At 42.3% G+C, this 25,761-nt stretch overlaps 1 protein-coding gene across 2 annotated transcripts in view; it reads right to left on the reverse strand.

Annotated features, from left to right (window-relative positions):
• The window catches only part of nalcn (sodium leak channel, non-selective), a 253,655-nt gene that overhangs the window by 199,173 nt on the left and 28,721 nt on the right, over nt 1–25,761 (reverse strand). For both annotated transcript variants that reach the window (XM_020472572.2, XM_031805863.1), the window contains 6 exons: nt 21,609–21,692; nt 21,166–21,305; nt 20,962–21,090; nt 6,671–6,822; nt 2,278–2,420; nt 676–780 (listed from right to left, as the gene is read on the reverse strand). In XM_020472572.2, the coding sequence (XP_020328161.1) occupies nt 676–780; nt 2,278–2,420; nt 6,671–6,822; nt 20,962–21,090; nt 21,166–21,305; nt 21,609–21,692 (753 nt within the window). The remainder of the gene's footprint in view (nt 1–675; nt 781–2,277; nt 2,421–6,670; nt 6,823–20,961; nt 21,091–21,165; nt 21,306–21,608; nt 21,693–25,761) is intronic.

The following is a 25,761-nucleotide window of genomic DNA, read 5'->3' on the forward strand; positions in this document are numbered from 1 at the left end:
CAACAAATGAATTGTTTGTTTTTTAAAGTGTGTGTGTGTATTATGCCATTCCTGCCCTTTCCCGTCCTCTAACCATCGCTCCATACGATGTCTGACATTCCGCCCCAAACCTGTTCATTTGCATAACTAATCATCATTACATTTGAGAGTCATGAAAATAGTATGGATGAGAGAAAGGCCATTTTCACATTAAATATGCATTTTCAAACACGGGGCATATGCACTGAACCCCAGAGGGTAGGATAGTGCATTTGCTGAATTAAATCTGATTGCGAGCCCTTATTTCAATAAGCCAGGAGAGAAAGGGAAATAGAAAATGTCCTCTCTCCTCGCCATGATATTGTTCAGGCAGCTGGGATACCAATGAAGAGCGGGCGGATGAACCAGTTACATTGAGACTGGAGGAGCAGATTTAATCAAACCTGACATAGCAATGTTTCTGCCCTGGCTTTGTTTGCTCAGCCCAGTGAGCAAGTCTTACTCTGAACAACCGGAAGTCTCCTACCTGTGATGTTATTTGATAATTTGACAGTGTTATGGCTTTATAAATACATACTCTAATGTGGCTCTGATTGAAGTGTGTGTGTGTGTGTGTGTGTGTGTGTGTGTGTGTGTGTGTGTGTGTGTGTGTGTGTGTGTGTGTGTGTGTGTGTGTGTGTGTGTGTGTAACAGTACCTGTGTGGTAGCAGTAGAGGTGGTGCTGCTTCGGGACCCCCACATCTGCTGGAACTGAACTCTGATCTCAGCAAACGTTTCAATGATGACCGCAATGAAAACATTCTGAGAGAGAGAGGAAGAGAGACGGAGACAGAGCGAGAGGGAGGGGGGAGGTGGAAAGAAATGAGGAGATACAGGGAGAGAGATAAATAGAAAGAGATAAGGTGAAGGAGACAGTGAGAGAGAAAGAGTGATATCGAGACAGCGAGCAAACAATGAAGAGGGGAAGAGATGAGAGAGAAGATCATTACGGACAAAAACTAGACCGTTTCTTCAGGTCTCTGAGCTGGTCTCGCTCTTAGTCATTAGTCCAATTAGAAAGTACACTGATATTCTCACTAAAGAGGAGCAATAGGTGACATCTAACTAGGCAGATAGAGTAGCCCTACTTTACCGGTCTCATAGAATTAAACAGAACCTCAATGCATCACTATGACCTGTTTCTCCTTGACAGTTCACTCATCTATTAACTACATCTCCATCTAACTCTTGAGGGATTGGAAGTGAGCAAACAACACAGGTGTGAATGTCTTTGTCTAGACTGGAGGAATCTACTGTGCCACACACCCGACAGAAGAGATCACGTTCAGAAAGATGGAGAGAATAATACATACAGTGAGCTCCAGAAGTATTTGGACAGTGACACATTTGGGTTGTTTTGGCTCTGTAGTTTGGCACTTTGGATCTGAAATGATACAATGACTATGAGGTGAAAGTTACAGAGACATAAATATCATACCCCGCAGAAAATGCTAACCCCCCTTGTTATGGGTAAAGGTGAGAGGTTAGAATGTCTTGGGGGTATGATATTTGTGCCTCACTCATCATTATTCATGATGCATTCATGATTATCCATAACCATTGTAGCATGTAGAAGTATTTAGACAAATATTATATTCTTATTTGCAATAAAAGTGAATCCAAAATAAAAAAAGACATTATTTACCATTCATTTCTATTGGGCACAAAATAATCTGAAACACAAACAAAACATTGACAAGATTGTAGTCACAAACTTGATGTAGTCATTGTGTGTTCGGAATAGGGGACCTTTAATACACATACGTGAATTTGTCCAAATGGGGGGAATATGTACAGAAGTGCTGTGACTGTTCACCCGATATGGATGGAAATACCCTCAAATGACTTTAACCTCAGAAACACTGCATCATTTTAAATCCAAAGTGCTGGAGTGCAGAGCCAAAACAATCAAACATGTGTCACTGTCCAAATACTTTGACCTATATATGCAATTTACCAGACACTTGTATACAAAGTGTCTAATAACGGTGAGTGCATATGTTTTTGTAGGTGGTCCAGCGGGAAATGGAACCCATGACCTTGGCATTGCTAACCCCATACTCTTACCAACGGTTCCAAACAGGACCACACAGGAGAAGTCTCCTCACACAAGATACGAGTGACACTTTTATCTGGCCTGCTACGGTCCATTCTCTTTCACCAGACAAACTGTATCCTTCCATAGGATGACAGGGAGTATAACTGTACCAGTCAAAAGGGACGGGATCGTAGCAAGTCAGATAAATCTGTCTCTTGTACCTTGACAAGCCAGGCGAGGAAGAAGATGAGCGTGATGAAGTAGAAGTAGGAGCGCCAGCGAGGGAAACTGTCGATGGCTCTGTACATAAGGAACACCCAGCCCTCCTGAGAGGCTGCCTCGTACACGGTGAAGATACTGGTACCTGGAGAGAGGGAGAGAGTGAGATCAAATTGTTGATTCAATTTGTAGTTTTTAAATTGCTTGCCAATTCTGAAGAAAGATTCAGTCTCTTACAACCCTTTGAGTTGTTTTGGCAATACGAGTAATTCTGTAATGCATAATAAAGTATCTTTCTATTAAAATGTATTTAATTGAGAGGGAGCGAGAAAGAAAGAGTGAGAGAAAAAGAGCGAGAGAGTAGGAGATAGGTATCAGAGACGAGAGAGTGAGAGAGAAAGAAAGTTAGGTGGTCCCATGTTGAGCTACATGTATACTACACACATGTTTAGATCAACTATTTGCGTTATACAAAGGCCTCTGTGTAACCAATTAAAAAGTCTCCTTCAGATCCTCCCTTTCACCCCAAACACAATACCTTGAGATTCCCTTGTCATTTTGTATGAAAGAGATTCCTTGGAGCTTACAAGGAGCCATAAAACAGTCATCCCTTTTGAGGATGATACCTACACATGACTTCCCAATAAAGAAGCTTGAAGGTTGTTTTTTAACTGCTTAATTACATAGGGACATACAATTTAAACATCGACAGATACATTCCACCATCCAACCTTATCTTACACTCATTTCCAGCGCTTAGTTGTAGTAAATCATGAACATTACCAAATGCAATCACTGAATTAGAAATTGGGAATATTCCTTTACATTACTGTACAGTAATAATGACAGTATATTGACAGTGTCACTTTCTGTTCTATAGTTTCCTTCTGATCTAATGGAATGTCCAATGTTTCTATGAAACCTCCTTGCATCCCTTGTCTCATGTGGCTTACTGTGGGGTGCTGCCACTGTACCGGGAAACAAGTCACCATGTCACTCACACACACGTTATGTCACTAGATTTAAGGGTAGCTTCAGCTTCAGTTAAAACTGTAATCTCAAACTGTCTTGATGCAGTCAAGACAAGAACTTGGAGGTAGAAGGCCAGAGGACCTCTGCACACGGACTGATCACACACACACTCTCTCTCTCTGTATTTGTTGTCTATCATTTGCACTTGTGTTGCTGTTAAATGTGAAATACATTGTTTGCTAACGACCAAACTCCACACCTAACTACCATGGGAAAATAACCTTATTAAATTCACAAATTCAAAAGTCTGTGTGGTCTCTTTGGTTCCTTGTCAACATCTTCTGGGCTGGTAAAATTGTTTCTCAAACACAGTAATGAAAGCATTGGGAGTAATAACCAGTGTCTAAAAACTTGGTCATGTTCATTGGGCACCAATTAAAGAAAACAGACTAAAACAAGTCCAATAAGAAACTTTCATTTACATTTTCAGTGAATCAAAACATCCCCACTGCACAAAGACTTCAATCGCACCCAGACAGATCATAATTATCTCCATGCATCGGTGTCAGACAGATACATTGCATTCGTAAAATATTCAGACCCCTTCCCTTTCTCCACATTTCGTTACGTTAGAGCATTATTCTAAAATGCATAAAAAAAAAAAATCCTGAATCTACACACAATATCCCATAATGACAAAGCTAAAACAGGTTTAGAATTTTTTGGCACATTTACTAAAAAAACAAACTGAAATACCTTATTTATATTCAGACCCTTTGCTATGAGACTTGAAATTGAGCTCAGGTGCATCGTGTTTCCATTGATCATCTTTGAGATGTTTCTACAACTTGATTGGAGTCCACCTGTGGTAAATTCAATTGATTGGATATGATTTGGAATGGCACAAACATGTCTATATAAGGTCCCACAGTTGACAGTGCATTTCAGAGCAAAAAATAAGCCATGATGTTGAAGGAATTGTCCGAAGAGCACCGGGACAGGATTTTGTTGAGGAACACATCTGGGGAAGGGTACCAAAGCATTTCTGCATCATTAAATGTCCAACAATACAGTGGCCTCCATCATTCTTAAATGGAAGAAGTTTGGAACCACCAAGACTCTTCCTAGAGCTGGCCGACCGGCCAAACTGAACAATCGGGGAGAAGTTCCTTGGTCAGGGAGATGACCAAGAACTCGATGGTCACTCTGATAGAGCTCCAGAGTTCCTCTATGGAGATGGGAGAACCTTCCAGGACAGACATTTCTGCCGCACTCCACCAATCATGTCTTTATGGTAGAGTGGCCAGACGGAAGCCAACCCTCAGTAAAAGGCACATGACAGACCACTTGGATTTTGCCAAAAGGCACCTAAAGACTCTCAGACCATAAGAAACAAGATTTTCTGGTCTGATAAAACCAAAATTGAACTCTATGGCCTGAATGCCAAGCGTCACGTCTGGAGGAAACCTGGCACCATCCCTACTGTGAAGCATGGTGGTGGCAGCATCATGATGTGGGAATGTTTTTCAGTGGCAGGGACTGTGAGACTAGTCAGGATCGAGGGAAAGTTGAACGGAACATCCTTGATGAAAACCTGCTCCAGAGAGCTCAGGACCTCAGACTGGGGCGAAGGCTCACTTTCCAACAGGACAACGACCCTAAGCACACAACCAAGCCAAGGCAGGGCAGGGGTGGCCTCGGGACAAGTCTCAGCCAGAGCCCGGACTTGAACCCAATCGAACATCTCTGGAGAGGCCTGGAAATAGCTGGGCCGCTATTCTCTTGGCACACCTATATTTGGGGAGTGCCCCATCCAACCTGACAGAGCTTGAGAGGATCTGCAGAGAAGAATGGGAGAAACTCCCCAAATACAGGTGTGCCAAGATTGTAGCATCATACCCAAGAAGACTCGAGGCTGTAATCACTGCTAAAGGTGCTTTAATAAAGTACTGAGTAAAGGGTCTGAACACTTATGTAAATGTGATATTTCAGTTGTTATAGTTTTAATACATTTGCACAAATTTCTAAAAACGTGTTTTTGCTTTGTCATTATGAGATATTGTGTGTGGATTGATGAGGGGTAAAACACAATTTAATCCATTTTAGAATAAGGCTGTAACTTAACAAAATGTGGAAAAAGTAAAGGGGTCTGAATACTTTCCGAATGCACTGTATGTAGTCTATGTAAGTGCCATAATAACAAGGCTATGCAACATGATTGAATAACATTTTATCATTTATAAACGATAAACAAGGTCAGTAATACATAAACAGAAGAGAGGGAAAGAGTGGGGAATCGCTTCAACTACCCAAAGAGCAGTGTGTTTGTGGTCACTACAATGTGTGAAGTAAACACACTGGTAGACAGGGATGCACTTCTTCCTCCAGAAAATACTACCAATCAAGAGAGGGAAAGAGCGGGGCTTCAACTACCCAAGAGCAGTGTGTTTGTGGTCACTACAATGTGTGAAGTAAACACACTGGTAGACAGGGATGCACTTCTTCCTCCAGAAAATACTACCAATCAAGAGAGGGAAAGAGCGGGGCTTCAACTACCCAAGAGCAGTGTGTTTGTGGTCACTACAATGTGTGAAGTAAACACACTGGTAGACAGGGATGCACTTCTTCCTTCAGAAAATACTACCAATCAAGAGAGGGATTGAGAGAGGGGGAAATAGAGAGAACAGAGAGAGAAGTAAAGTCTTAACAGAATACAGGCCTTCCCTGCATGCCCAGTCTGTCAAGGTCTGTTAATAAGCTCTCTCTCTCCCTCTATCCTCTCTGTATCCATCTCTCCATCCCTATCTCTCTTTCTATCCTTATCTAGCTATTTAGAGATTAGAGCCACTGCTCAGAGTATCCGACACTGGATTTGGGCTCCGCTCAGGTGATAAGAATGAATCACGCAGCTAAGATGGCCAGAACCCCAGACCAAGGCTCATGTAGAAGCATTTTTTTTATTTTGTAGCTTTTTCTGCTTCTGAGAGAAGAACCTAGGAAAGACCAGCCACAATCCACTCCAGTACTGTCCATGGAAATGCTAAGAAATAGAATCCCTATTCTATTTCTATGGAACCGACCCACCTTTTTGGGAAGCACCATGATAACCCTTAACATTCTTGGTCTGATTCATTTATGCAGGGATGTAAACCAACAAAGGTGTTCCAGCAGAGGTGTAATCTGTATATTCGGTTGATGAAGCCGCTGTAGCACAGCTCTAACACACAGATACCAGCCTTGGCATTTTATCATCTAAATTGGTAGTTGTACAAATACAACTCAAAGTTATTCAGACAGCAGTTACTAAGCTGAACGTACAAAGCTAGAAATGCTGTGTGCGTGCGTGCATGTGCGTGTGGGGGTACACCCGTGTGCATGTGTATGTGGGGGTACACCCGTGTGCATGTGTGTGTGTGTATGTACCGAGCTCGTTGAAGCCGCTGTAGCCCAGCTCCTGTCTGCTGAGCCCCAGTTCTTCCAAGTCCACACACTTAAAGCCCAAAGGACACAGGTATCCCTCCCCGTCTGGCGAACAGTGGGTGTCGGGGATGGCCAGGCTGTTCCATGTCACAGTACTGACAAACACAGAAACACAAACACAAGAAATATTTATTTCATTTTAGAGCTTACTTATGTTTGCCAAGTGCACTGATCACTGAAACATCAACATTTAACAATCTCATCTATATACTGAACAAAAATATAAATGCAACAATTTCAAAGATTTTACTGAGTTACAGTTCATAAAAACGTAATCAGTCATTTGAAATAAATTCATTAGGCCCTATTCTATGGATTTCACATGACTGGACAAGGGTGCAGCTATGGGTAGGCCTGGGAGGGCATAGGCCCACCCACTTGGGAGCCAGACCCACCCACTGGGGAAGCCAGGCCCAGCCAATCAGAATTAGTTTTTCCCCAAAAAAGAGCTTTATATAAATAACTGTAAACATAAATACTCCTCAGAACCCCCCCACCCCCTCCTCAGATGATCCCGCAGGTGAAGAAGCCGGATGTGGAGGTCCTGGGCTGGCGTGGTTATGAGGCCGGTTGGATGTACTGCCAAATTCTCTAAAATGGCATAGGAGGTAGCTTATGGTAGATAAATGAACACACAATTCCCTGGCAACAGCTCGGTTGAACATTCCTGCAGTCAGCATGCCAAATGCCCTGCTCCCTCAAAACGTGAGACATCTGTGCCATTGTGTCGTGTGACAAAACTGCACATTTTAGAGTGGCCTTTTACTGTCCCCAGCACAAGGTGCACCTGTGTAATGATCATGCGGTTTAATCAGCTTCTTGATATGTCACACCTGTCAAATAGATGGATTATCTTCGCCAAGGAAAAATGCTCACTAACCGGGATGTAAAAAAAATGTGTGCACAAAATGTATGCTAAATAATATTTTTTTGTGCATACAGTATGGACAATTTCTGGGATTTTTTATTTCAGCTCATGAAACATGGGCCCAACATTATATTATGTTCAGCATAAAGCCCCCTTCTTGTTTTTCCTATAATTAATGAAAGACAGAAAAATTATTTACATATACAAAAATGACTGATAAGACATAAAAATACTTTCAATACAGACTTTTCTGAAATGTGCACAGACAGAAACAGGAGAGTATACGATGAGATAAAAAGGCAGATTGGTGAGAGCTCAAGCACTGGAGAAAGCAACCGCTTGTTTTTCGCTTGTTTTTTTCCCCTTTGCTATGAAGCTCCCAAATAAGAGCTGGTGCAACCAATTACCTTCAGAAGTCACATAATTAGTTAAATAAAGTCCACCTGTGTACAATATAAGTGTCACATGATCTGCCACATGAACTCAGTATATATATGCACCTGTTCTGAAAGGCCTCAGAGTCTGCAACACCACTAAGCAATGGGCACCACCAAGCAAGCAGCACCATGACTACCAAGGAGCTCTCCAAACAGGTCAGGGACAAAGTTGTGGAGTACAGATCAGGGTTGGGTTATAAAACAATATCTGAAACTTTGAACATCACACAGAGCACCATTATATCCATTATTAAAAAATGGAAAGAATATGGCACCACAACAAACCTGCCAAGTGAGGGCCACCCACCAAAACTCACAGACCAGGCAACAAATCAGAGAGGCAACAAAGAGACCAAAGATAACATTGAAGGAGCTGCAAAGCTCCACAGCGGAGATTGGAGTATCTGTCCAGAGGACCACTTTAAGCCGTACACTCCACAGAGGGCTTTACAGAAGAGTGGCCAGAAAAAAAGCCATTGTTTAAAGAAAACAATAAGCACATGTGGTGTTCGCAAAAAGGCATGTGGGAAACTCCCCAAACATATGGAAGATGGTATTCTGGTCAGATGAAAGTAAAATTGAGCTTTTTGGCCATCAAGGAAAGGAAAAGGCCTGGTGCAAACCCAACACCTCTCATCACCCCGAGAACCACATCCCCACCGTGAAGGATGGTGGTGGCAGCATTATGCTGTGGGGATGTTTTTCATTGGCAGGGACTGGCTAACTGGTCAGAATTTACGGAATGATGGATGGTGCTAAGTACAGGGAAATTCTTGAGGGAAACCTGTTTTCAGTTTTCCAGAGAATTGAGACTGAGGTTCACCTTCCAGCAGGACAATAACCCTAAGCATACTGCTAAAGCAACACTTGAGTGGTTAAAGGGGAAACATTTAAATGTCTTGAAATGGCCTAGTCAAATCCCAGACCTCAATCCAATTGAGAATATGTGGTATGACTTAAAGATTGCTGTACACCAGCGGAACCCATCCAACTTGAAGGAGCTGGAGCAGTTTTGCTTTGAAGAATGGGCAAAAATCCCAGTGGCTAGATGTGCCAAGCTTATAGAGACACCCAATAGACCTGCAGCTTTAATTGCTGTAACTGGTGGCTCTTCAAAGTTTTCTGTTTCTTTGTTGTATTCTTGCTTGTTTCACGATAAAAAAAATATTTTGCATCTTCAAAGCAGCAGGCATGTTGAGTAAATCAAATGATACAAACCCCCCAAAAAATACATTGTAAATCCAGGTTGTAAGGAAACAAAACAGGAAAAATGCCAAGGAGGTGAATACTTTCTCAAGGTTTTTATAGTCACAGTGGGAACAACATACCATATACACTTCCTAATGAACTCAGTCACCATGTCAATGTTATTGTCAGAGGCAACCTAGAACATATCCCAGTCCACGTGATCAAAAAAATCTTAAAACATGGATTCCAATTGGTCAGACCAGAGTTGAATAGACCTTAGCACAGGGTACTTCCTGTTTTAGTTTATGCCTATAGGAAGAGAGGAGCAGGATGGAGTCGTGATCTGATTTGCCGTAGGGAGGGCAGGGGAGGGCATTGGAGCCATTCCAGAAGGGAGAGTAACTATGTTTGAGAGTTTTTGAAGCACATTGCCTGTACTACAGGCAATGTGTTGATAGAACTTTTGTAGCTTTTTTCATATTAGCTTTTTTTTTACTCCCAGCAAAAGCTAATATTTCACTTAAAACAGTTATTTTTAATCATTTCCAGGGGGAGTTTTTTCTAGAAGGTCTGATAATAACAAGTCTGGCCACCAAACATTATTACTCTGTATTATAACTATTTGAAATGGCATAAAACATCATGGCTTTCAATGGCAGCCTAAAGTGGTCGATTTTCAAAATGGTAGAGATTTTTAACAGCAGAAAATTCAACCAGAAAGTGCCCTTAGATTGTGGGAAAAGCCTGCACTTGACCGTTGATCTTGAATCATTCCCATGGTGAACGGTAAGCCCGCTACGCTATGAAACCACACACTATTGCAGAGCCTTTGATATTATCAGCCGCAATTGATATGGTGAGAACAATGTGTGGGGAGGCAGAGGCACAGAAACTCACATCAATACGTTTGTCAGTTAACACTGTGAAACTAAGAATTGATGCTATAGCTAGAAAGTCAAGAGGAAACTGACTGAACAACTCAAAAAACTCCCCACTTAATTAATCCAAATGGACGTTAGCTGTAAGGGCCAAGATGCATTGACTTTTGTTCGCTACATGTCGGGGATGCTATTCACAAGGACATATTGTTCACGAAAAACAGAATCCATGGGATAAAATGGTGGGCTTTTGCACAGATGGGGCTCCATCTATCACGGGACGGCGAGAATGAATGTGTCTCCCTCTGTCATATGGATGTTTTGTATGATACACCCACTGAGCTATAAAGGATACACCGAGAGCAACTGGCGGAAAAAGGGCTGAGCGTGGAGATATGCAGCAGGTAATTTTGATTGTAAACTACGTTGTGCACGCCAGTTCACAAAACTATGTGGACTTATGGGATAAGAGCCTGACAAAAAAAAACATAAAAATCACACCGAGCCTTGATGGTTATCAAGGGGGAGTGTTGGAAGGATTTTTCTAATTGAGAGAGGAACTGTTGTCATTTGCAATGGATGTAAAAAAAAAAAACGGACTCTTGACTTTCTGTGTAACAGACATATTTGGGAAACTGAACGCAAGCATGCAGGGGAAATACAAAAACATTCAACAGATGAGTGACCCAATCAGCTAAATCCATTTGACTGTGATCCTGGCTCAGTAGACATGCCGATAAGTGAAATCGAACAGCTGATTGAGCTGTCACGTGACCGAATGCTGAAGACAACTCATTCACGGGTCACTATAGAGACGTTTTGGTTCCTGACTCAAAGGGAATACTGTGCCGTCTCCCTCCGAGCATTAAAAGTCACGGTACGCTGATTCAGTGCTCTCATTTGCATCGAAAACAGATTTCGATCCAGGTTGGATCAGACAGGAAAGATGAGGTGTGCACTGACGAACACGCCCCCTGACTTTGAGATGCTCCAATGCGACATGCATCAAGCACACCCATCTCATTAGAGATAATATTAATTAAGTCAGACTAATTTGCAAATGACTGTCATAACCCCACATTAAAAGTATATGATGGTGAGTTGAGAATACAATCAGAAATACTGTTACAATGTTTTGCAATTGACGACCATAGCCCCAATTAAAACAGTAAACATTGGCTGTTATTTACATCATTTATTTTCACATGGTTGGGTTCGCAAGAATATTCAGATATTACATATTTGTTCTTAATTTAACCTTTATTTTTTTATTATATTTGACCTTTATTTAACTAGGCAAGTCAGTTAAGAACAAATTCTTATTTTCAATGACGGCCTAGGAACAGTGGGTTAACTGACTGTTCAGGGGCAGAACGACAGATTTGTACCTTGTCAGCTCGGGGATTTGAACTTGCAACCTTCCGGTTACTAGTCCAATGCTCTAACCACTAGGCTACCCTGCCGCCCCTGACTAGGCAAGTCAGTTAAGAATAAATTCTTATTTACAATGACGGCGTACACCAGCCAAACTCGGACGACACTGGGCCAATTGTGCCCCGCCCTATGGGACTCCCAATCACAGCCGGTTGTGATACAGTCTGGATTCGAACCAGGTTGTCTGTAGTGCCTCTAGCACTGAGATGCAGTGTCTTAGACCACTGCGCCACTGCGCCACTTGGAAGCCCCGATATCAAAATGGTCGTGGGCCAAAAAAGTCTGCACTAGACCAATTGTAAAAAGGTCTTACAATTACATAACAAATTTATGAACTACATAATTATTTACAAATGAATATATTTCGATTACACAGCACCTAACTTCCCCATGATGGATTATCTGCACATTTTTTATAAACCAGTTAAATTGCCCTCTCTCCGGAACTAAAGGGCCATTCTTTACAAAACATGGTACACTGCTGTATACTACAGCATCTATGGACAAGGAAGTCAATCTTCAATGGTCTGTCACTTACAGGTGTTAATGTTAGCTAGCTAGCTAGGTTAGTTAAAATAGACCAAATGAGGTTCGTTAGCTAATAGACTTTGGATGCCTTGTTCTACATATCATTCTATCCATCATTCTGCTTGTGTCTAGCTAACAATGTTGTACTTTGAACACAGGTTAGCTAACAGCTAGCTAGGTTAGATCATGTTTAAATATTGATAGCTACCTAGCTAGATATATATATTTCATGAAATAAACTATAAACTTTAAACACTGTTTCCCATTAATGAACATGCACCTGTGGATCGGTCATTAAGACACTAACAGCTTACAGACTGTAGGCAATTAAGGTCACAGTTATGAAAACTTAGGGTACTAAGAGGCCTTTCTACTGACTCTGAAAAATACCAAAAGAAAGATCACCAGGGTCCCTGCTCATCTGCATGAACGTGCCTTAGGCATGCTGCAAGGAGTGCATGAGGACTGCACAATAAGGACTGCCAGGGCAATAAATTGCAATGTCCGTATTGTGAGACCCCTAAGACAGCACTACAGGGAGACAGGACGGACAGCTGATTGTCCTCGCAGTAGCAGACCACGTGTAACAACACCTGCACAGGATCGGTACATCCAAACATCACATCTGCGGGACAGGTACAGGATGGCAACAACAACTGCCCGAGTTACACCAGGAATGACATGACCCTGCAGCATGACACTGCCACCAGCCATACTTCTCATTCTGTGTGTGATTTCCTGCAAGACAAAAATGTCAGAGCCCGGATCTCAATCCCATTGAGCACGTCTGGGACCTGTTGGATAGAAGGGTGAGGGCTAGGGCCACTCCCCCCAGAAATGTCTGGGAACTTGTAGGTCCCTTGGTGCAAGAGTGGGGTAACATCTCACAGCAAGAACTGGCAAATCTGGTACATCTGGTACAGTCCATGGGGAGGAGATGCACTGCAGTACTTAATGCAGCTGGTGGCCAAACCAGATACTGACTGTTACTTTTGATTTTGACCCCCCCTTTGTTCAGGTATAATTCTTACCTCCCTAATCTTACCTCATTTGCAGACACTGTATATATATATATTTTCTATTGTGTTATTGACTGTACGTTTGTTTATTCCATGTGTAACTCTGTGTTGTTGTCTGTGTCGCACTGCTTTGCTTTATCTTGGCCAGGTCGCAGTGGTAAATGAGAACTTGTTCTCAACTGTCCTACCTGGTTAAATAAAGGTGAAATAAAAATAAAAATAAATAAATAAAAAGGGACACAATCTATTTCTGTTAGTCACGTCTGTGGAACTTGTACAGTTTATGTCTCAGTTGTTGAATGTTCATACAAATATTTACACATGTTAAGTTTGCTGAAAATAAATGCAGTTGACAGTGAGAGAACATTTCTTTTTTTGCTGAGTTGAGTTAGCTAGCTAGCCTCAGTTTTCTCATATCACAACCATTAAACTCTGTAACTGTTTTAAAATCCCTGAGGAGTTTCCTTCCTCTCCGGCAACTGAGTTAGGAAGGACGCCTGTACCAATCGGTTCACTTCATTGCGAGGTATTGAAAAACCTTCCTGGTCTTTGTGGTTGAATCTGTAATTGAAATGCATTACTCAATTGAGAGACCTTACAGAAAATTGTATGTGTGGGGTACGTAGATGGGGTAATCATTCAAAAATAATTTTAACCACTATTATTGAACTCAGAATGAGTCCATGCAGCTTATTATGTGATTTGTTAAGAAAATGTGTAGTCCTGAACTTATTTAGGCTTGCCATAACTTAGGGGTTGACTCAAGACATTTCAGATTTTCAAATGTTATTAACTTAGAGTATTTTCTGCAAACAAAATTCGGGGTTTTGGTGTGTAGACACACAATCTAAATGTAAACCATTTTAAATTCAGGCTTTAAAACAACTAAATGTAAAAGAGTAAAGAGGTGTGAATACTTTCCGAAAGCACCGTATTTAAACCTTTCTCTGACATTCGAGTGTCACCGTAGACAATTTAGTGGAATTTCTTATGTCTTCCTAAAAAATCCCTACAGGAGAATACAACATTTCTACCCATCCTTCCAAGAGGATAACTAGCAAGTGGATCGCGCCATCATCTGCTGAACATTTAGGGAATTGAGTTCTCAACCGGTGTGCCAAATTTCGCTCCGTAATATAGAGTATTGACGGAGAAATGACGAGGGGAAAAACTCACTTTAACATGGACTGCTGGCTAAACAGCACCAATTGGACACACACACACACACACAGCCAGCCCCCCCCCCCCCAACCTTTCACTTTTGCCGCAGGTGTTATTCCAGGAGCCGCTTGACATCTCTAATGAAAATGAATGCCTTCAAATTGGCCCGCCAGACATTCATCCACATTGTTTATTAGGGCTCAGGGATGAGAAGGGATAATTTATTGCCATATCACAAAAGGGGCAATCAAAGGCCTAGCGGTGAATCCAGATAATTATAGAGACTCGGATAATGGCTAACACGTTATAAAATAAATCACCTTTCTTCACAACACAGACATGATAAATTAAACCTCAAACGGTGGGTTAAAGGTCCAGTAATAGTGTGTCACAGAACATTTACTGAGATAAAAGTAAAACCAGATCTGGGATTAATCGTGATTAGTAACAAAAATGAACTGTATGGAACTTCATGGAGATTTAAAATGGCTGCTGTAGAGTGAAGTATCTTTGTATCTTTAACGCTCCTTGTGTTGGGCAACAATGTAACTTGGGGTTGATTTGATTCCAAAATGGACCACATACTGAATATGTGTTAACTGTGGATTGCTTTAAATAATAATATATACAGTATATATTTTTGTTGCTAGGTAGCGTTAACTGGTGCTAGTCGGCTGTAGGTGCGCCAAACTCTGGTATTTTTCATCTCCACCTTGTTTTTAAATAGCAATCCAACATTTGTTTTCAGCATATTTATTTCCATGACTGCTCAAAACTCACTGTCTCATGCTCACTCTTGTCTCTCTGCACTAGACATATAGCAAGCAATATATTTGGAACATCAAATCACAATAAATTGCAGTATCGAATCGCAATACATATAACATTTGTGAGACTTGCAACACGTCGTATCGGCACCTAAGTACTGTGATAATATAGTATCATGAGGTCCCTGATAGGTCATGATATTTTGTCAGACCGTTAATTAACATACAGGTCTCCATATACAAGCTGCTGATGTGTGCCTTTGGAACATCAACATTTTAACTCTAATAAATCTATTTAATACACACCATAATGAATCCATTATTTATTTTAGGCAGGTCTAAAGAAACATTATGGTATGTAGAAAGTGTATTTCAGATTAACAGAATATGAGTTGGCCTATTACGGTATGTTATATGGCTATGTGGCATGCCATAGGCTGAAGGCTTGTTGATTTAGCTGACAAGATATGCTTATAAGTCCTGTGTTTATATGATTTTATAGTAAGAAGAATATAATTGAACTTAGCTGAATAAAATATAATATTTTTCCCATTCCGAAGCGAGTGTGCATATGTAGTTTATGTTAATCATTTGAAACAGGTCATATAGGCTATGTAAAATGTAGAGTTATTTGGAACCTTTAGTTGTTAATGATAAACCTAAGAATGTCATAGAAATCAAAACACAAATGGGGTGCATGATGCGACTACAGGCTATTGATGATTTGAGAAAGTCGGGGGAAAATATTGCACTCTGTTCCTTGCATCAGGCTGTACACACTGTTCTCTTATCAAGTGATCATATTATCAATATAATATTGTCTTTACTAATATGTCAAATTCATTTTGATTTAGAATGGCCCACTATCAAATGGGAAGGAACAGGGGCAGGGGAAAGATGGCATCGACAGACATGGCAGCTCTGCTTCTAGCTCCTAAGCAACTTTTCAGTATTTTATTTTTTGTGTGTGTTTATTTCTTACATTATTAGCCCAGAATTTTTTTTGTGTTTTGGATATCAGAGCGGCGGTAACTCACCATAATTAAGCTTGGGGCCCTGGGTCTGAACCTCGCCCTGTGCAACTGGGTCCTGGACATCCTGATCAGCCGCCCCCAGGTGGTGAAAGTAGGAGACAACACCTCCACTTCGCCGATCCTCAACACAGGGGCCCTACAAGGGTCTGTGCTCAGCCCCCTCCTGCACTCCCTGTTCATGCATGACCGCGTGGCAACGCAGGCCTCCAACTCAATCATCAAATTTGCAGATGAAACAACAGTAGTAGACTTGATTAACAACAATGATGAGACAGCCTACAGGGAGGAGGTGAGGGCCCTGGCGGAGAGGTGACAGGAAAATAACCTCTTCCTCAACGTCAACAAAATTAAGAAGCTGATCGTGGACTTCAGGAAACAGCAGAGGGAGCAAGCCCCTATCCACTTCGACAGGACCGCAGTGGAGAAGGTGAAAACTTCAAGTTCCTCGGTGTCGGCCTCCCGAGTGGAGCAGTGGTCTTAAGGCACTGTATAGCAGAGCTAGCTGTGCCACTAGAGATTCTGGGTTCGAGTCCAGGCTCTAGACACATGGGGCGGTGCACAATTGGCACAGCATCGTCCGGGATAGGGGAATGTTTGGCCGGCAGGGATGTCCTTGTCCCATCGTGCACTAGCGGGCCGGGCACAGTGCGCACTGACACGGCCACCAGGTGTACGGTGTTTCCTCCGACACATTGGTGCGGCTGGATTCCGGGTTAAGTGGGAATTGTGTCAAGAAGCAGTGCAGCTTGGTCGGGGTTGTGTTTCGGAGGATGCAGGGCTCTCGACCTTTGCCTCTCGTGTCCGCACGGGAGTTGCAGCGATGAGACAAGACTGACACAAAAAAAATGAGTAAAAAAAACATAGGGGGATTTTTTAAGATAAAATATAAATACAATGTAAATAATAAAATAAATTAAAAACTAAAAAACATTTTGTTTCAAGTTCCTCGGTGTACACATCACTGACAAATCTGAAATGGTCCACCCACAGACAGTGTGGTGAACAGCGCCTGTCCGGCTGTATCCCCACCTGGTACTGCAAATGCACCGCCTGCAACCACAGGGCTCTACAGAGGGTGGTGCGGTCTCCCAACGGATCACCGGGGGCACACTGACACCTACAGCACCCGATGTCACAGGAAGGTAAAAAAGGTCATCAAGGACATCAACCACCACAGCCACAGCCTATTCACCCTGCTACCATCCAGAAGGGGACGTCAGTACAGGCGCATCCAAAGCTGGAGCCGAGAGAGAATGATAAAGGCTATCAGACTGTTCAACAGCCCTCACTAGCCGGCTACCACCCTGTTACTCAACCCTGCACCCCTATATACATAGACATGGATTCACTGGTCACTTTAATAAGGGGGATAGTTGGTCCGTTGTACAACTGAATGCATTCAACTTAAATGTGTCTTCCGCATTTAAGCCAACCCAAGCACTTTAATACATGTTTACATACTGCTTTACTCATTTCATATGTATATACTGTATTCTATTCTACTGTATTTTAGTCTATGCCACTCCGACATTGATCGTCCTAATATTTATATATTTCAAAATTCCATTCTTTTACTTTTAGATTTGTGTGCATTGTTGTGAATTGCTAGATACTAAAGCACTGTCGGAGCTAGGAACACAAGCATTTCGCTACACCCGTAATAACATCTGCTAAATATGTGTATGTAACCAATAAAATGTGATTTGATTAGATGTCATCTGCCTATGCACTCCAACAGTGAATGGAAGCCTCTTTCCCGCCTGTTGTTTATTTCACTCCATGCATCAACCACTGTTTGAAGAGTATGCAGCCTCTCGATGCACGACAGGTGATATTCCCGCCCAAACTCTGTACGCCATGGGTTCCCCAACCCTGCAGGAACAGGTTTAATTTGGGAAAGCAAGTGAACATGTTTTCACAATGAACCATATTTCATTAAACTGTTGACAGTTCCTCTCTCTGCATGCTTGAGAAAGTAATGAAGGAGTGAGGGGAGGAGATGGAAACGCACATTGGTGAGATATTCTGTAGCTTAAGGTAGTCTAATGTGTCACCCTATTAATTATGAAATCATTTTTTAAAATCCCTACTACTACGCTATTCAAAATCAAATTCACTATTGTAGGCTAACTCTGTACGCCACCCTGGACAATCAATGAACCAACTGCATCAGCTAGGCCTATAAGTTCTCTCCCAGACTCATGAATAGAAACTTTAGATATTAGCATAAGGTAACTAGTCCATCCAGTATGCATAATAATACAGTCCACACTAGATGGCAATTACTAGAATTGGTTTTATTTTGGAATATAGGCCAGACCAATTAAAGACATATTTAATCAGTTTTCCAAATATTTTTCTGCAGTGAGTAATATGCGGTAGAATATGTATTGTATAACAAACGGTACAATATTATTTTTTTATATAATCTTTTTAGGCTTGGGCTCATATATAGGCTTATGCATATGTATAAGCTCTAATATGTGTATGGGTGTTTTGAATGAATCATCACCTTTGAAAGCGCTGTCCATTTCGTTGTTAGGCTTTGAAACAACATCCACAATGACCATGTTTTCCACTCAGTGGCAAGCTGTTTTTTCTTCCAATTGATCAAACACAGTGAGGTGAGTTTGAAATGATTGCATTAATGTCAGAGTGGTTAGAAGGACAATAGAACCCTGAGTACCAGGCCATTAGTGAGTTGGATACTGCCAACGCATGTCCTGGGTGCATAAAAGGAGATTACCGTGACTCAACTTTCATGACTTACCATGACTCATGACTGCCGGTGTGGCGGTAATACGGTCCCCGCACAGCCCTAGTCCCTGGCAATTCCAATATTAACTTTAACCAGACATAACTACTCTTCCCAAAGAGCCTGAGATACCAAAGCACAATAAGGACTAATTTATATATTTCACAAGATGTTTCATTCAATTCACCAAAAGGCCAAGGTCAATGTGAATAATCTCTCATATGGAATAGGTGAAGAAACCCATTTTGTCTGCACATCCAGGAGCCCTTTTTCATCCATACACAAATACCCACCCCAGTCAAATTCCTCCTACGCATTTCGCTTTCAATCTCAATAAAAATCCCATCTGTTCTGTGTGAATGACTGGAGAGGAAGTCTGTGACTTCTATGGCCTGTTAGACTAACCCGCATAAAACATGTTTAAAGGTTTTAGAGTTGCCATGGCGCCTCGTGGCAGCCTAGGCAAAGAGCTCATGTCACTTCTGTACATATTTATTCAAATGATGTCAATATTTGTACAATAACTAAATGAGTGCAGAGCAAGTCTTGACATCATGAATTAGACTCCTGCTCATAAATGGATGAACATCAAGCTAACTAATGCTAGCTAGCCTCTGTGTGTTTTCATTTGAATTACACCTACTGACTTTGGGGTGGTTTCCACTGACGGTGATCCAAGAGGCTATGCATGCAGAGTTGGTACTCAGGAGGAAACCTCTGAAGTAAGGAGTGGGCTGTACTCTGTGGGGAGCTTAAACTTCATCACAGTCCAAATACAGAGAATCTGCAGATGGCGGAGATGTCTTGATGACATCGAGCTGCCTGCCTACCTGGTTGCCCTTGGACATGCTGACCTGACCATGACCATCCCCTCCGCTGACCATCTAGCTTCCAGATCCTCTCATGACTGCGTCTGCCCATCTGGAGGCTTCAAGAAACACTCAAACAGACTTGATCTAGCTGATCTAGCTACTGCTGTAGCCTATATGAACAAGCACTTTGAGATTCTGTCTGTAATGAAAAGCGCTATGAAAGTTTAATTATTATTATTAAAGCAACCCACTTAAACCCACACATCAGGGGGGTTGACACAAACTAGCCCAATAATAACCAAATCACAAATACACCAGCTAAACCACTTCTGAAAGGGGAAGGATTTATTCATGTGAAATGTAATTCTGTGCCTTCTATTTCATCTGAAAGTAGTCAATGTACGCAGTGTCCCTGGAGCAGGAGAGCACTTGTCAACAAGCGGAGATGGACAGATCGATGGCAGAGTAGAGGATTTAAATATAAATCCCAGACAATACACAACGTTAATGATTATGATTAGGGCTCGCTCTGTCTCGCAGCTCTAACTGTGATGGTGATGGCTTCTTTTGTTCCCCCACTGTGGTTTCTGTTCTCCTCGTCACCACTTACTCATCATCTGTATACAAATATTAAACACCTACACACACACCATGCACACAGCACAAATAAACTCACATGGATGTATACAAACTCACACTTACGCATACAACATGGGCAACGCCATTAAGAGCTCCATTTGTCAATTTCTTGTCCTATGAGTGTATTGGCAGATCATAAATAAACTGAAAAGACGCATACCACCACCTACTGCGCTGGAGTGTGTATAGTCTGAACAAGTATAAAACCAAGGTTGATGATTTACTGCCTCCTGTGGTTATGTAATGATCGCCCTGCTGACATGGATGGAATTCTATGATCCTTTCTTAACCCATAACATGTCCCACCTAGTTGACTACTTCAATGGTGATGCCCATGCTAAAAACATCTTTGGGCCAAGTGCGCCCTTAATCCAACTCCACGGTTTAGACTGATGGACTACTGATGCAAGGCATACATCACCTCATAGTTGAATTAACTTCAATCCTTTCCCCAAACCAAAACTCTTGAAAAAAAAAGCCAACGCCGACCAGAGTGTCCATGATGCAGAAGTTCGAAGATCTGGATGAGCTGACTGGCTCTCAGTACAACAGACACGCACCATGGCATATTTCACCGCCAAATTGACAGACACACTGTCTGTGTGTTGCATACGCAGTCAGTTTAGCCTACAGTATGTTTATCCCACTGATATCATTGATACCATAGATAAAAATGTCTCATACACTAATCATTTTGTAAATGGAGGACCTTACCCATTCGTTGTGTCGTTGGTAACACAGTGATGATTGAACGTTCCGAACATCTGAACTCCCAGAATTCCATACAGAAGGAGGAAGAAGAGCAAGAATATGGACACACTCCAGATCTGTTCCCCTGATCGCCTAAACAGAGAGGATATTTGACATTAACCATAAACCTACACAGGTAACGTCACGTCCTAATAGAACCCTACGTACTTGAGGATGTTGGTGATGCGTGAGCGTGGCAGCTCGAAGCGGAAGTAGATCCTGAAGGCTCGGATCATGATGAGGGCTCTGGGGATTCTCAACATGCCCCAGGGAGACATCTGGTCAACAACATCCGCTATCTCAAACACCTGGGTGAGAGAGGGAAAGCTGTGAACTGAGACAGGTGCTGTACCTGGAAGACCACTGTTGTAAAGTGTATGCAAATGCACACACACATGCACACACCAGACCTATGTTAAACAAATACGGATTGTGTTTTCTTTGAAATACGTTACGTGCACTTAATTTAAATTGATTGGAATTATGGAACCAAAGCAATAGTCCCAAAAGTGAAAACTCCACCCACACAGGGTACAAACTACTTTAAAGAAAACAAAGACGTATTACACCAAGGTCTTGGACACACACAGCGTGAGGCGCAACATTTGTACCTGAAGCACCAGAGACACCCAGAGGAAGAAGACCATGAAGCCGTCAAACATACACCAGCGATCCTTGACGTACGAGTTATCACCCTGGATGGAGGGGGGAGAGACAGGCAGAGGGAAACCGAGAGAGAGAGTGAGATCAATGCCATTTAAATGTTTCGGTCACACTTTAAATTACATTCAGCTTCAGAATGCCTTCACAGGGTGCAACCCTAAATCCTTAATAACGGGCACCCTCATAGATATCATCCTGACCAACCTGCTCTCTAAATCCACCTCTGCTGTCTTCAACCAGGATCTCAGTGATCACTGCCTCATTGCCTGTGTCCGTAATGGGTCCGCGGTCAAACGACCACCCCTCATCACTGTCAAATGCTCCCTAAAACACTTCAGTGAGCAGGCCTTTCTAATCGACCTGGCCCGGGTCACGTCAGTAGAGGATGCCTGGCTGTTCTTTAAAAGTGCTTTCCTCAACATCTTAAATAAGCATGCCCCATTCAAAAAATGTAGAACTGAGAACAGATATAGCCCTTGGTCCACTCCAGACCTGACTGCCCTTTACCAGCACAAAAACATCCTGTGGCGTACTGCATTAGCACCGAATTGCCCCAGCGATATGCAACTTTTCAGGGAAGTTAGGAACCAATACACAGGCAGTTAGGAAAGCAAAGGCTAGCTTTTTCAAACAGAAATTTGCAACCCGTAGCACAAATTCCAAAACGTTTTGGGACACTAAAGTCCATGGAGAAAAAGAGCACCTCCTCCCAGCTGCCCACTGCACTGAGGCTAGAAAACACTGTCGCCACTGATAAATCTACTATAATAGATCATTTCAATAAGCATTCTCCTACGGCTGGCCATGCTTTCCACCTGGCTACCCCGGCCAACAGCTCTGCACCCCCCCACAGAAGTTTTCCAGCTGGAAACCCCTATCACTAGCCTGTTCAACCTCTCGTATCGCCTGAGATCCCTAAAGATTGGAAAGCTGCTGCAATCATCCCTCTCTTCAAAGGGGGAGACACTATAGACCTATATCCATCCTGCCCTGCCTTTCGAAAGTCAAGTTAACAAACAGATCACACGACCACTTCGAATCCCACCGTAGTTTCTCCACTATGCAATCTGGTTTCCGAGCTGGTCATGGGTGCACCTCAGCCACGCTCAAGGTCCTAAACGGTATCATAACCCCCATTGATAAAAGACTGTACTGTGCAGGCGTATTCATCGACCTGGCCAAGGCTTTCGACTGTGTCAACAGCCTTGGTTTCTAAAAATGACTGCTTCGCCTGGTTCACCAACTACTTCTCAGATAGAGTTCAGTGTGTCAAATCGGAGAGCCTGTTGTCCAAACCTCTGGCAGTCCAGAGGTTCAATTCTCGGGCCGACTCTTTTCTCTGTATACATCAATGATCGCTCTTGCTGCTGGTGATTCTCTGATCCACCTCTATGCAGATGACACCATTCTGTATACTTCTGGCCCTTCTTTGGACACTGTGTTAACTAACCTCCGGACGAGCTTCAATGCCATACAACACTCCTTCCGTGGCCTCCAACTGCTCTTAAATGCTAGTAAAACTAAATGCATGCTCTTCAACCGATCGCTGCCCGCACCCGCCAGCCCGTATAGTAGCACTACTCTGGAAGGTTCTGACTTAGAATATGTGGACAATTACAAATACCTGGGTGTCTGGTTAGACTATAAACTCTCCTTCCAGACACATTAAGCATCTCCAATCCAAAATTACATCTAGAATCGGCTTCCTATTTGACAACAAAGCATCCTTCACTCATGCTGCCAAACATACCCTCGTAAAACTGACTATACGACCGATCCTCAACTTCGGTGATGTCATTTACAAAATAGCCTCCAACACTCTACTCAGCAAATTGGATGCAGTCTATCACAGTTTTGTCACCAAAGCCCCATATACTATCAAATCAAATCAGATTGTATTTGTCACATACACATGGTTAGCAGATGTTAATGCGAGTGTAGCAAAATGCTTGTGCTTCTAGTTCCGACAATGCAGTAATAAGCAACGAGTAATCTAACCTAACAATTCCACAACTATTACCTTATACACACACAAGTGTAAAGTGATAAAGGATATGTACATAAAGATATGAACAGCATAGGCAAGATGCAGTAGATGGTATCGAGTACAGTATATACATATGAGATGGGTAATGTAGGGTATGTAAACAAAGTGGCATAGTTTAAAGTGGCTAGTGATACATGTATTACATAAAGATGCAGTAGATGATATAGAGTACAGTATACATATGAGATGAGTAATGTAGGATGTTATATTAAGTGGCATTGTTTAAAGTGGCTAGTGATACATTTTTTACATCAATTTCCATCAATTCCCATTATTAAAGTTGCTGGAGTTGAGTCCGTATGTTGGCAGCAGCCACTCAATGTTAGTGGTGGCTGTTTAACAGTCTGATGGCCTTGAGATAGCTGTTTTTCAGTCTCTCGGTCTCTGCTTTGATGCACCTGTACTGGCCTCGCCTTCTGGATGATAGCGGGGTGAACAAGCAGTGGCTCGGGTGGTTGTTCTTTTTATTTATTTTTATTTTACAACACCGGCATTCAACTCCCTCCAAAGATGTTCTATGGGTTGAGATCTGGAGACTGGCTAGGCCACTCCAGGACCTTGAAATGCTGCTTAAGAAGCCACTCCTTCGTTGCCCGGGCGGTGTGTTTGGGATCATTGTCATGCTGAAAGACCCAGCCACATTTCATCTTCAATGCCCTTACTGATGGAAGGAGGTTTTCACTCAAAATCTCACGATACATGGCCCCATTCATTCTTTCCTTTACATGGATCAGTCGTCCTGGTCCCTTTGCAGAAAAACAGCCCCAAAGCATGATGTTTCCACCCCCATGCTTCACAGTAGGTATGGTGTTCTTTGGATGCAACTCAGCATTCTTTGTCCTCCAAACACGACGAGTTGAGTTTTTACCAAAAAGTTATATTTTGGTTTCATCTGACCATATGACATTCTCCCAATCTTCTTCTGGATCATCCAAATGCTCTCTAGCAAACTTCAGACTGGCCTGGACATGTACTGGCTTAAGCAGGGGGACACGTCTGGCACTGCAGGATTTGAGTCCCTGGCGGCACAGTGTGTTACTGATGGTAGGCTTTGTTACTTTGGTCCCAGCTCTCTGCAGGTCATTCACTAGGTCCCCCTGTGTGGTTCTGGGATTCTTACTCACCGTTCTTGTGATCATTTTGACCCCACGGGGAGAGATTTTGCGTGGAGCCCCAGATCGAGGGAGATTATCAGTGGTCTTGTATGTCTTCCATTTCCTAATAATTGCTCCCACAGTTGATTTCTTCAAACCAAGCTGCATACCTTTGACAGCTCTTTGGTCTTGGCCATAGTGGAGTTTGGAGTGTGACTGTTTGAGGTTGTGGACAGGTGTCTTTTATACTGATAACAAGTTCAAACATGCCATTAATACCGGTAACGAGTGGAGGACAGAGGAGCCACTTAAAGAAGAAGTTACAGGTCTGTGAGAGCCAGAAATCTTGCTTGTTTGTAGGTGACCAAATACTTATTTTCCACCATAATTTGCAAATAAATTCATTAAAAATCCTACAATGTGATTTTCTGGATTTTTTTCCCTCATTTTGTCTGTCATAGTTGAAGTGTACCTATGATGAAAATTACAGGCCTCTCTCATGTTTTTAAGTGGGAGAACTTGCACAATTGGTGGCTGACTAAATACTTTTTTGCCCCCCTGTATGGACATTATGGCCAAACAGTTCTATTTTTGTTTCATCAGACTGGATGACATTTCTCCAAAAAGTACGATCTTCGTACCCATTTGCAGTTGCAAACCATAGTCTAGCTTTTTCATGGCGGTTTTGGAGCAGTGGCTTCTTCCCTGCTGAGCGGCCTATCAGGTTGTCGATATAGGACTCATTTTACTGTGGATATATATATACTTTTGTACCTGTTTCCTCCAGCATCTTCACAAGGTCCATTGCTGTTGTTCTGGGATTGATTTACACTTTTCGCACCAAAGTATGTTCCTCTCTAGGAGACAGAACACGTCTCCTTCCTGAACAGGTATGACGGCTGTGTGGGTCCCATAGTGTTTATACAGATGAACGTGGTACCTTCAGGAGTTTGGAAATTA

Source organism: Oncorhynchus kisutch, linkage group LG26 (assembly GCF_002021735.2).
Source record: "Oncorhynchus kisutch isolate 150728-3 linkage group LG26, Okis_V2, whole genome shotgun sequence".
Lineage (NCBI taxonomy): Eukaryota > Metazoa > Chordata > Actinopteri > Salmoniformes > Salmonidae > Oncorhynchus > Oncorhynchus kisutch.